The 13,562-nt window shown below is 40.4% G+C and overlaps 1 protein-coding gene across 1 annotated transcript in view; it reads right to left on the bottom strand.

The window, feature by feature from the left end:
* Positions 1 to 251: 251 nt before the first annotated feature.
* LOC103582287 (E2F-associated phosphoprotein) overlaps positions 252 to 13,562 on the bottom strand; it is a 16,964-nt gene continuing 3,653 nt past the window's right edge. The window contains exons 2-5 of the mRNA XM_008563929.1: positions 10,982 to 11,163; positions 9,628 to 9,723; positions 8,239 to 8,356; positions 252 to 387 (exon numbers count right to left, since the gene is read on the bottom strand). Of these exons, the coding sequence (XP_008562151.1) occupies positions 273 to 387; positions 8,239 to 8,356; positions 9,628 to 9,723; positions 10,982 to 11,163 (511 nt within the window). The 3' untranslated portion in view covers positions 252 to 272. The remainder of the gene's footprint in view (positions 388 to 8,238; positions 8,357 to 9,627; positions 9,724 to 10,981; positions 11,164 to 13,562) is intronic.

The raw sequence follows: 13,562 nt of genomic DNA, 5'->3' as shown, positions 1-13,562 counted from the left end.
GGTGTCTGCAGAGAATTGGAGAACTGCTTGGTGCAGTAGAACAAAAAAAATCCACACATCTAGTGTTAGGAAGTACTGAGAAATGATTTTTCCTTTAAGAGATTATGTCATTTCACAAAATATGCATGTATACACAGTTTCACTGAATCATTATTAGCACTGACAAGTGCTTTATTAGAAAAGCTACTTTTGATAGAACTACGTATAACCAAACTTATTTGTGTAAAGATTAGTGATGGGTTCTCTGTGCATGTGTGTTTACCCTTCATCCATTACCTTTGGCAATCAAGACACAGTGTGGTCATGCAGGCAGGACAATTCAAGACAGCATCGCTGTTTGGAACAGGCTGTTGTTGACGTGGCCTCTGCAGTCCAAAATAATGATAACTAGAACAAAAAAAGAACAAGATGTAGGGAGTAGAGACACACACAAAAGCCAGATCTTGGTTTCTAATGTCACTCTCCAAAAAAAGTACTTCTCAGAGAAATCGCTGGTTCTAGGATGTGGCATACAGGATGAACCTGAAGCATCTTGTAGTGCCAGAAAGTAAGGAAGTGCTCAATAAAAACAAGAACAAGGGAAGGTGAGGCAAGATGGCAGACTAGAGGTGCCCAGGGCACATTCCTCCCATAGAAAAGGACCAGAACAATGAATAGACAGCTGAATACTGACAGGAGCATCAGCGGGAGAGTGAAGCAGGAGACAGGTGAGATCGCTGTGGAACACAAACACCCAAGATGGTAGCACAGAGAGGAGAGACAGGCACACAGCCTCAGCTGTCACTGGGACTGGCACAGGAAGAATTTTCCCTTGTGGTGAAAAGGCAGGCAATGTACCCACATCCACCCCCATCCTCACCAGAGAGGCCTACAGATCCTTTAGCACGACAAGCCCAGAGCCAAGTGTGGGGAACATCCTAGAAAATACACACTGCAACACTCTAGAACACTGGCACAAACTGTGCACTCCCCACCCCCCACCTTCAGGACCCAAGCCTATGTGGGAAGGTGCCATCTTGCAGTAGCACGCCCTGCCCTGGGACCAGTAGTCATGGTGCTTTCTCAGCCTTAAGGCTCTGCCCTCCATCCAACACATTCACAGGAGAGGCAATAATGCCCTGACCTTGGCAGCCTGAAGCCTGGGATCACAGCCACTGTGACTCTGTTCTACAGTGTGGCAAGTCAACTCTAGTCCTGCTGAATTGACACACCCACCACATCCCCCGCCAGAAATCAGACAGGCAGACCCTCCTCAGGCAGACCACCTCCAAATCCTCCCCCTACCTGCAACCCCACCAGCTGACTGATTTGTGTGCACCTGAGCCCCCAAATCTGAAAAACAGGTCATGGGTCTCTACCCTAACAAATATGCCCTCAGGCCTGTGGAATAAAATGCATCCACCCCTCCCAGAGAAGTGGCCAGGTGGCTCCAACCTGAAGAGTTCCACCCACCAGCCTAGCCAACAGTCCCAGAAGTGGCTGCACCAGGCCCTTCACTGCAGGACTGCCTATTGGCCCTGCACACTGCCCAGAGGAAGCTGAACAGACCACTTCACTGCAGCCCCGCCTAGTGGCCTCACCCACTTCTTGAGAAGTGGCTCAGCAGCTCTGCCCTTGGCAGTCCAGATGTGGAACTGTAGAGGAAAGCACAACCTTGCAGCTGTCTCCATCATGACCACCTGGCCCCAGAGCACTGCCACCATGATCATCCTTCTCCCCAAACAGCAGTCCATCCCATTCCCCACCAACACCTATCCCAGGTGTCAACAGTTCCGCCTCACCCAGACCCAGGTGTTCCTGTGTTTTACTAGGCAGGAGGAAAGAGGGAGAAGCAAGGTCCCAGGAGAAGCTTCTACCTGCAGGAAAGCAGAAAGAGAAACCCCACCCAGGGTCACCCATTCAAGCTGAGGAGCTTTGGTACACCCCAATGCACCTATCGGGGTCATGGAATACTAGCCAGGGTGCCAGCAAATCTGCCCAGGGTCACCCACCTTTACCTGCAGGAAAGCAGAAAGAGAAACCCCACCCAGGGTCACCCATTCAAGCTGAGGAGCTTCGGTACACCCCAATGCACCTATCGGGGTCATGGAATACTAGCCAGGGTGCCAGCAAATCTGCCCAGGGTCACCCACCTTGGCCAAGGAGCAACAGGGCACCCAGGCTCTTCTCTCAAGAATGCTAGATCTTGCCTACATTCTCAACAACCCAACACAGTGTCACTCACTTTGACAACCAACTACAAGGTGTCCCAGCACCTAGGGAACGGAGGCACTAAGACACAACTACAATGTTGAATATGGTTGAACTAACCACACAGAGACCACACTACTGTGTCTACCTGGAACCAAAACTAAAACACCCTACCCAACAGTCAATATAAAATACAGAAGGGAGTCTCTCTCCTCAAAAGCCATGGCAGGATAACAGAAGAAGCAACTCCTCCACCAGATGACCAGACATCAACGTAGGGATATTAGAAATATGAAAAAACAAGAAAATATGACACCACCAAAGGAATACAACAATTCTCAAACACCAGACCCCCAAACAGCAGGAAACCTTTCAAATGACTCAAAAGGAATTTCGATCAACAATCTCAAGGAAACTCAATGAGATACAAGAAGACTCAGATATATGACACAAAGAACTGAGAAAGACTATCCAGGATATGAAGAAGGAAATTTACAAACTGATACCTTAAAATAGCTTGTAGCAGGGCTGGCCAGAAGACTCAGTTAGAGCATGGCCTTATAACACCTGGGGTTTAGTTCCCTGCACCACCCAGCCAAAAAATAATAATAATAATAAATAAAATAAAATAAAATATAAATAAATAAGTAAATAATAGAATAGAATAGAATGTAGGAGAACTCCTGGAACTGAAGGATTCATTCAATAAAATAAAAAATACAACGAAGAGCTTAAGCAGCACGCAGAAGAAAGAATTTCTGATCCCAAAGACAATCTTTTTGAAACAACTCAGGTGGATCCAAAAAAAAAGGATTTTTAAAAATGAAAAAAATCTCGGGCCGGCCCAGTGGCGCACTGGAGAGTGCACCGCTTGGGAGCGCGGCAGCGCTCCCGCCGAGGATTCGGATCCCATGTGGAGACTGGTTCCAGCTCACTGGCTGAGCGCGGTGCGGGTGCAACACCGAGGGTTGCGATCCCATTACCGGTCAGTAAAAAAGACAAAAAGGAAAAAAAAAATGAAAAAAATCTACAAGAGCTATCAGACAACCTTAAGCACACAAACATCCAAATCATGGGTATTCCAGAAGGGGAGAACAAAGGAAAGGCACTGAAAACCTGTTCAATGAAATAATAGCAGAAAACTTCCCAGGTATTGGAATAGAGACAGAATTTCAGATCTAAGAGGCTCTAAGATCCCCAAACAGATCCAATCCAAAAAGGTTCTCTCTGAGACACACTGTAGTTGAACTGGCAAAAGTCAGAGATAAAGAGAGAAACCTAAAAACAGCAAGACAAAAGCATCAAGTCACCTATAATGAAGCCACCATCAGACTAACAGCAGATTTCTCAACAAAAATTTTACAGGCCAGAAGAGAATAGGATGATATATTCAAAGTACTAGAAGAAAAAAACTGCCAGCAAAAAAACTACACCAGCAAGGCTATCCTTCAGAAATGAAGGAGAAATAGTACATTTCCCAGACAAACAAAAACTGCAGGAGTTCACCACCACACAACCAGCCCTACAAGAAATCCTCAAAGGAGTCCTGCATCTGGAGTTAAAAAAAACTGATAATCACCACCATGAATGCACAAAAAAGAACAAAACCCACTGTACTGTAGATTAGATGCACCCCCAACCTCACTGAGGGCTTAATCCCCACTGTAACTGTTGAGGGTGGGAAATCCTATTATGGTAATTGAAAGGTGGGGCCTTGAAGAGGTGATTAGATTGCAGGGCCATACAGTAGTGAATGGACTGAAAAGGGTGGTCATGGGCATGGTTTGGGGGGCTTTAAAAGGAGGGTAAATGAGGAGATTTTCTCAATGTGATACTCTGCCATCACTGTAGCCACCAGCAAGGCTCTCATCAGACATGTTCCCTGGATTTCAGACTTCCCAGCCTCAGAAACTGTAAGCAATAAATTTCGTCTTCTTTATAAATTACCCAGTTTCACGTACTTTGTTATAAGCAACAGGAAAGGACTAACTAATACACACTGGTAGAGCAGATAGGTAACCAAGGAAGAAAAAGAAACTATATCTCACCACCTCAAAAAACCAACAACCACTGAAGACAAACTATAAAAGGAAAAGAAAGGAACAAAAGATATTTAAAAGAACCATATGAGAATCAATATAATGCCAGAAGACAGTACCTTTCAATAACAACTCTAAATGTAAATGAATTGAATTCCCCACTCAAAAGACAAACTCTGAATAGATTAAAAAACTAGGCCCAACTATATGCTGCCTACAAGAAACTCACCTCACCTGTAAAAACTCACACAGACTAACAGTGATGGGTTGGAAAAGATGTACCACACAAATGGAAACCAAAAACGAGACAGATCAGCTATTCTTATATCAGATAAAATAGATTATAAGCCAAAAACTATAAAAAGAGACAAAGATGGTCATTAAATTATGATAAAGGGATCTATCTAGCAAGAGGATATAACATTCATAAATGTATATACACCCAACATTGGATCACCCAGATATATAAAACAAACACTATTAGACCTAAAGAGAGAGATAGACCTAATACAATAGTTGGGGACCTCACAACCCTCTCAACACTGAACAGATCATGTAGGCAGCAAATCAACAGAGAAACACAGGATTGAAACTACACTTTAGACCAGTTGGATTTGGCAGACATCTACAGAAAATTTCATCCAACAACTACAGAATATACTTTCTTCTCATCAGCACATGGAACATTCTCCAGGATAAACTACATGATAAGTCACAAATCAAGTCTCAACAAATTTTTAAAAACTGAAATAATTTCAAGTATCTTTTCAGACCACAACGGATTAAAACTAGAAATCAATAACAAGCGAGACTTTGGAAGCCATACAAATACATGGAAATTAAATAAAATGCTTCTGAAAGACCAATGGGTCAATTAAGAAATTAAACAGGACATCAAAAAATTTCTTGAGGGCCGGCCCGTGGCTCACTCGGGAGAGTGTGGTGCTGATAACACCAAGGCCCCGGGTTCGGATCCCATATAGGGATGGCCGGTTCGCTCACTGGCTGAGCATGGTGCTGACAACACCAAGTCAAGGGTTAATCTCCCCTTACCGGTCATCTTTAAAAAAAAATCACTGGCTGAGCATGGTGCTGACAACACCAAGTCAAGGGTTAATATCCCCTTACCGGTCATCTTTAAAAAAAAAAAAAAAAAATTTTTCTTGAAACTAATGAAAATACAGACACAACACACCAAAACCTATGGGATACTGCAATAGCAGTACTAACAGGAAAGTTTTTTTGTGTTTGTTTGTTTGTTTGTTTGTTTGTTTTAAAAGATGACTGGTAAGGGGATCTCAACCCTTGGCTTGGTGTTGTCAGCACCACGCTCAGCTAGTGAGCAAACCGGCCATCCCTATATAGGATCCGAACCCGTGGCCTTGGTGTTATGAGCACTGCACTCTACCGAGTGAGCCACGGGCCGGCCTCTAACAGGAAAGTTTTATTGCAATAAATGCTTACCTCAAAACAATAGAAATACTTCAAATAAACAACCTAATGTTACACCTCAAAGAATTAGAAATACAAGAACAATCCAATCCCAAAATTAGATGGAAAGAAACAATCAAGATGAGAGCAGAACTATATGAAATAGAGACCAAAAAAAATACAAAAGATCACCCCCCCAAAAAAGTTGACTTTTTGAGAAGATAAACAAGACAAACCATTAGCTAGACTAACTAAAAAAAGAGAAAGAAGACCCAAATAACAAAAATTGTGGTACCTGAAATGTAGTGAATTCATTATTTGAAATTGGTTTCTGTGGTCTTAAAAGGCTGTTTGATGCAGGAATGTAAATTACAAGTCAAAAAAACGTTATTTCTTCTCAAGATTATATAATAACAAAAATACATTCTATCTTACTTCACTGACAAATTTTTTTACCAGAATCAGGAGGTAGACTGTAAGCTCCTTGACCATCTCAATATCACTCATAGCACCTAAAATGTTAATTTCACACTGTGGGTAATCAAAAAATATTTATTAAATAAACACAAGGAGCAGTTGAAGACAGTGCATGGGTGAAACAGGGTGAGGGAAAAAGACAAAGTGGGAGAGTAGAAGCTAAAAGGTGGTGTGCAAAGACCCCCACACCAACATCAATCTCTCCAGAATTGAAAAATACAGATTCCTGGACCCCGCCTCAGCTGATCAAAACCTCCTAGTGTAGGGCTCAAGGGTCTGCATTTCAATCTCCCCAGGTGATTGTGAAGCACAGCCAAGTTGGGGAAGCACTGGGTAATGGTGATAAGTTGCCTAGCTTTCAGTTTTAATCAACCTTATATCAAAATCAGAAACTGTCGTATATTGCTAGTTCACAACCACTGTGGAAAATAGTTCAGTGATTCCTTAAAAAGTTAAATATAGAGGGCCGGCCCGGTGGTGCACTGGAGAAGTGCGCCGGTTGGGAGGGCGGTGGCGCTCCCGCCGAGGGTTCGGATCCCATGTGGAGACCGGTTCCCGCTCACTGGCTGAGCGCAGTGCGGGCGCGACACCGAGGGTTGCGATCCCGTTACCGGTCAGTAAAAAAGACAAAAAGGAAAAAAAAAAAAAGTTAAATATAGAATTAGCATATGATCCAGCAATTCCACTCCTAGGTATAGACCCAAAATAAATGAAAGCAGGGACTGAAACAGATGTTCACAGCAACACTATTCACAGTAGTCAAAAGTGGAAACAACCCAAATTTCCCTCAATGGATGAGTGGATAAACAAATTGTGTTATAAACATACAATTACACATCATTCAGTCATAAAAATGAAAGAAGTACTAATACATGCTACAACATAGATGAACCTCAAAAACACGGATCCTATGTGGAGACTGGTTCCCGCTCACTGGCTGAGCGCGGTGCGGGCGCAACACCGAGGGTTGCGATCCCGTTTCCGGTCCCCGGTACGGGCGCGACACCGAGGGTTGCGATCCCGTTACCAGTCAGTAAAAAAGACAAAAAGGAAAAAAAAAAAAGTTAAATATAGAATTAGCATATGATCCAGCAATTCCACTCCTAGGTATAGACCCAAAATAAATGAAAGCAGGGACTGAAACAGATGTTCACAGCAACACTATTCACAGCAGTCAAAAGTGGAAACAACCCAAATTTCCCTCAATGGATGAGTGGATAAACAAATTGTGTTATAAACATACAATTACACATCATTCAGTCATAAAAATGAAAGAAGTACTAATACATGCTACAACATAGATGAACCTCAAAAACATTATGCTCAGTGAAAGAAGCCAGATATAAAAGGTCACATGTTGTATATCCTGTTTACATGAAATATCCAGAATATGTTAAGTCTATAGAGATAGAACACAGATCCAGTGATTACCAGGTTGGGGGGGCAGGGTGGGGGAAGGGAAACTACTTGATGGTACAAGGGTTTCCTCTTGGAATGATGAAAACGATTTGAAACTAGATAGAGGTGGTGGCTTCCCTACACTGTGATGGTATGAAATACCACTGAATTGTTCACTTTAAAATGGTTAACTTTAGGGCTGGCCAGTTAGTTCAATTGGTTACAACACAGTGTTATAACACCAAGGTCAAGGGTTCAGATCTCCATACTGGCCAGCCACCAAAAAAAAAAAAAAAAAAAAAAAAGATTAATTTTATGTTATGTGAATTTCACCTCAATTTTTAAAAATCAAATTTGTAAATAGTTAAAAGAATAATTCAGGTGCTTAAACATAACATCCACTCTTCATCCACATAAACTCTTCATTTCAAAGTAATTTAAAATTGTGTCTGTTTGAAAAAAGTCAGTTTTGTTTCTAGAATAGAGAAACTGACTAGAGTAGTTTGATTCAACAAGTTTTTAAAAATCAATTGTCTGAAATTTGCTGGTTATTTTCAAAATAAACTATTCAGCAGTTTTTTTCTCAAAGTTCTTTGTGTGTGTGTATATACATATACACATACATTCAAAATGTGAATGTGGTGAAAATCATCTTTAAATCATTTTTTCCTAAAGATTCTAAATGTTAAATTTAAGTTCTTACCCCATTCTCTGTGCATCAACCCAGGCCTGATCTCTGTTATCTTTTTCAGGATCATATAGTAATTCATCATTTGTCAGAATCCTGTGTCGTTTGTTCTTTTTTTTCTTGGTCACCAGTGCTAATTTTGAAAATGTTAAGGATATAAGTAAGTATCATGTCTTAAGTTCAGAAATCTTTAATATAGAATGAAGAATCCCATTTCCGAAGCTACATATTTATTCTATTTATATTTTCCTAAAAAGCTTATAAAAGCCATTCTTGCAAATAAAGTTCTTGTCCAATTCACCGGGCACTAAAGCCTGGCCAGTTAGCTCAGTTGGTTAGAGTGCAGCCTTATAACATGAAGATCACAGGGCTGGATCCCCATACTGGCCAGCCACCAAAAAAAAAAAAAAAAAGAGGTTAAAACAAGGCACTAAAACAAAGATGACAGAAAAGGCAAAAACTGTTTCTTCACCAAAACTTGGTATCTCAAGGACTGGGTTCAAAGAATGAGAATTCAGAGTCTCAAAGAGTCCACTGAAAACAAACCAAGAATAGAAACTATTTTTCTTTTGTGGTTGGTTTTTGGGGTTTTTTTTTTTTGGGGGGGGGAGGGCAGGAGGCAGCTGGCTGGTATAGGGTCAAACACTAGTGTTATCAGTACCACATTCTAACCAGCTGAGCTAACCAGCCATCCCAGAAACCATTTTAATGTATAAACTCTCCACAAGTTCCCACACATAAAATGCTACTGAAATCAGAAAAAAAATTTTTAAGAAGGTATGACAAAAAATTGGTCATCCACATACACTAGACTTTTTAAATGTACTCTAGCAGGTCATATGTAAGTAATAATACATAGAAATATAAAATTGTTCTTTACCACATAAATTTGTTATTTGTGTATTTCAGTGTAATTCCTGATATAATTAAATTAGTTATTTCCAACAAGTTAGGAAAAATTCTGCAGGAGAGTAAAAATATAGAAATTATTTGCAGATGGGAAAACAAATATTGCTCTTATGAATCTAAAAGGAGAAGGGGGCCAAAAGCCCTGAGGAGGAGAAGTATCTCACTGGGACACACTCTCCCTCTCCCCAGGTATGCCCCATGCAGCACCACAGTTGGTGCCATATCTTCATCCCCAGTTTTTCTTATTAAACAATCCTGCTTTTGCTTTCACATCAACGGCCTGCAATTTCCTAAAAATAAAACTCAAAGGGAAATCCTAATATCAAATAATCGTTATGGGGCTGACCAGTTAGCTCAATTGGTTAGAGCACAGCCTTATAACACCGAGGTCATGGGCTCAGATCCCCGTACCGGGCAGCCACCAAAAAAAGCAAATTGTTAGGTAAACCTTTTTCATAAACTATGACTGCTAAACTTGGTAAATATGTCACTTACCTGCTTTGTCTTCATCCTCAGAATCAGAATCAAAATATATATCATCATAGTACTTTGTTGGAGCTGTTCCAACTTTCCCATTTCCTGAGGAAGACCCTATTCAAATCAGAAGTAACGTTTACGGTCTAAACCATACATAATTCACAAGAAAAAACACTCCATATATTCTTCCATCCCCTCAAAGCAGTATCAACTCATTCACAATCTCATCTGGATGGTAAAATATTTTTACATCAATGACTTAATTTCTATGCACATGCAATTACAGAGAACTGACCTTCCTTGATTAGTATTCCAAATCATGAGAAAATTATTCTCTCCCCTCCCACAAATCTAATTAAATAGAAAAGCCATATTTTCAGGTTGCCAGCATACATATGTCTATCTTTCAGTCTTGCAGTATATTGTGCAGAACAGGGAATAAACATCTTGTTTTAAGGGACTTTAGAGGAAAAGAGGATAAGAACTCTACAGAAAGGCAGGGGAATGAGTCAAGGACACATGCTTCCTATACCCAGTTGTGCCCAGTACCATGACATAACCTATACTTTATCACATGCCTGAGACCTAATTCTTCCTCTTAACATCTGCTTTAGTTTTAGTGCTAGTAGTAGTAGTAGTAGTAATAGTACTATTTTTATTATTATATGCTTTCAGTTCTTCACAGTTAAGGCACAGCATATCAACATGGAAACCAATGCTGAGGAGTCCTACTTTCACAAACCAGTTTCAGGTCCGGTACATTTTAAATAAAGACCAACTATTCAAGCTAGGCATCTATAATTAACAATAATTTACTGCCTGTTATCAAAAGGCTAGACGAGAGGAGATCAAGTGTTCACCTCATAAAAAAATGATTAAGTTCTGCAATGATGAATATGCTAACTACCCTGATTTGATCATCACACATTGTATACATGTATTGAAATATGACTGTAACCCATAAATATCTATAAATAATATATTTCAACAAAAAAAAAGACCAAGTATCAAAATGAGACAGGAATTTGTAATGACATATCATTAGGTCTGCCATCCCAGTACCATGCAACCCTAAAAATACTTCTATAAGCATGTGTCTTTTTTTTAATCCTGGAGTAAAACTACAAAAGGAAATTATGCAAGTAAATAGTATCTACTATTAAATAGTATTAATATAGTATTAAATAGTCTCTTTCCAACAACACAGGACGTTGTTTCATAGTCATCAAAGCAAACTCTGGCTGAGGTTGCCAAACATTTATTCCTTCACTCAATAAATATTTATCAAGCACCTACTGTCCTGGGGACATAAAAGAACACAAATAAGCATCCTGTCCTTATGAAGCTTATAAAAATTGAACCAAAAGTTTACCTGTTCCCAGTGAGGATAAGTTATCCTTCATTGTTTTTATGGTGGAATTTAATTCAGCTTCCATTTCTTTTTCAAATTCATCTTCACTAGATGATTCACTTTCTCCAGTAAGACATTCTCTGATGAGTTTTCGTTTTTGGTCTGGAGTTCCATGTAAGAGCACATCCACTTCATCTTCAGAGCTAGTATAGATTTAAATTTTTAAAATATGAATGTTAAAAAATTAAAATAACTTAGGGCCAGCCCATAACTCACTTGGGAGAGTGCGGTGCTGGTAACACCAAGGCCATGGGTTCAGATCCCTATACAGGGACGGCCAGTTAGCTCACTTGGGAGAGCGTGGTACTGACAACACCAAGTCAAGGCTTAAGATCCCCTTACCGGTCATTTTAAAAAAAAAAAAAATTCAAGTAACTTAAAACTCCCATCATCTTACTATCCAACAATTTTAAGTTTCACAAGGTTGAACTTCATATACTTATATTACATACAGCTATTCTCATTCAAAAGAATAACCAGTTCTGCATATTTCCAAATATATATATTTTTTTTTTTTTCCCTTTTTGTCTTTTTTACTAACCGGTTTACATACAGCTATTCTCATTCAAAAGAATAACCAGTTCTGCATATTTCCAAATATATATATATATATTTTTTTTTTCCTTTTTGTCTTTTTTACTAACCGGTAACGGGATCACAACCCTCGGTGTTAGGCCCGCACCACGCTCAGCCAGTGAGCGGGAACCGGTCTCCACATGGGATCCGAACCCTCAGAGGGAGCACCGCCGCGCTCCCAAGCGGCGCACTCTCCAGTGCGCCACCTAGCCGGCCCCAAATATATTTTTTAATGTGTACATGATATTTCCTCTTGTAGATGCTGTACGTTTATTTCCAAACTCTATTAAACACTACAATGAATATCTCTGTATATGTAACTGTTTCTGTTGATTTCTCTAGAATAAACGTCTAGAACTAAATACAAACATCTTTCAACTTCTTGTATTGTCACACTTTTTTCCAAAAGCATTGCACCAATTCATAATTCTATCAGCAATGAAAAGTTTACTTCACAGAACTGAGAGTTTTCTAAAATTCTGGATACTTAAATAAGACTTCGTATACATAATTAATATGCAGCTAATATATCCACACGAAATGTGTTAACAGATAGTAATTAAATATTACAGTTTAAAAGGCACAGTGCTACAGAGAAATATATATAGAGAGAAAGCCAGATTATACTCCAAATTCTCCTGAGCAATTTCTGCCAATTTACCCTGCCTTCTGTGCCTGGCTTTCCCCATCAATATTAGTAAGACTGAATTAAATCAGACATGTGGAGGAGTGAAACGTTATCAAAATAAATACCTAAGACATTTCTAACATTATCAGTAGTATATAATGTTCAATTATTCATAGATTGATGAATAGTTACAAACTATTCCTGACTTTTGCTTCCTTATTTTCTCTTATAGAACCATGTTTCTGAGGCTCCAACGGAATGTAAATCAAAAAAATGCAGTTCGCACCAATCAATTTTGCTAATGACTGAGGCCTTAGCCAGATTCTACTCCCAAGAAAATTCCCCATCTGACATTCTTCATCCTGACCAGGATGCTTCCTTTCTCCATTACCACTATTTTCACTCAGGTCTTCTTAACTTTGCCTGTACCACCAAATCCTAAGAATCTCTAGGCCTCCAAACTTTCTTCTGTTTCATTCCACCCTCAATCCTATTGACAGAATCTTATTCCTATAGAACTCTCTTCACATCACTACCCAACTAAGAAGCCTTCCATGGCCAATCCTCTGAGCACAGCATTCAAAACAGCCTTCCATAATCTGGCTCCGACTTATCTTTTCAAACTTACCTCCCACTATTACCCTCCATCTACTCCACTGGTCTTGAACTGAGGGCAATTTTGCCCCCTGGTGAACACTTGGCATGGCTATAGACATTTTTGATTGTCACAACTTAGGACATCGGGAGGGGCTACTGGCATCTCGTGGGTAGAGGCCAGGCATGCTGCTAAACATCTTATAATGCACAAGACACCCCTCCTACAACAAAGAATTATCTGACCCAAAATGCCAGTGCTGCCAAGGTTGAGAAACTCTGATCTATCTTATGCTCCAGTGTTTCCAAAGTGTGGGACATAGATTATTTTTAGTAGCAGATAAATAACACTAAACAACATTGAATCCATTGCTGGTGGGAATGTAAAATGGAACAACCACTATGGAAAACAGCCTGTGTTTAGTTTCTTACAAAACTAAACACACAACTACCATACAACCCAACCATTGCACTCCTGGGCATTTAATCCAGAAAAATGAAAACTTATTCTCACACAAAAACTTATATGTGGGGGCCGGCCCGGTGGCGCACTGCTACAGTGCACCGCTTGGGAAGCGCGGCGGCGCTCCCGCCGAGGGTTCGGATCCCACATACAGACCAGTTCCCGCTCACTGGCTGAGCAAGGAGCGGGGGCAACACCGAGGGTTGCGATCCCGTTGCCGGTCCCGGTCCGGTACGGGCGCGACACTGAGGGTTGCGATCCGTTGCCGGTCACGAAAAAAG

This window comes from Galeopterus variegatus, unplaced genomic scaffold (genome assembly GCF_000696425.1).
Source record: "Galeopterus variegatus unplaced genomic scaffold, G_variegatus-3.0.2 Scaffold15555, whole genome shotgun sequence".
Lineage (NCBI taxonomy): Eukaryota > Metazoa > Chordata > Mammalia > Dermoptera > Cynocephalidae > Galeopterus > Galeopterus variegatus.
This window is presented reverse-complemented; position numbering and strand designations above follow the sequence as displayed.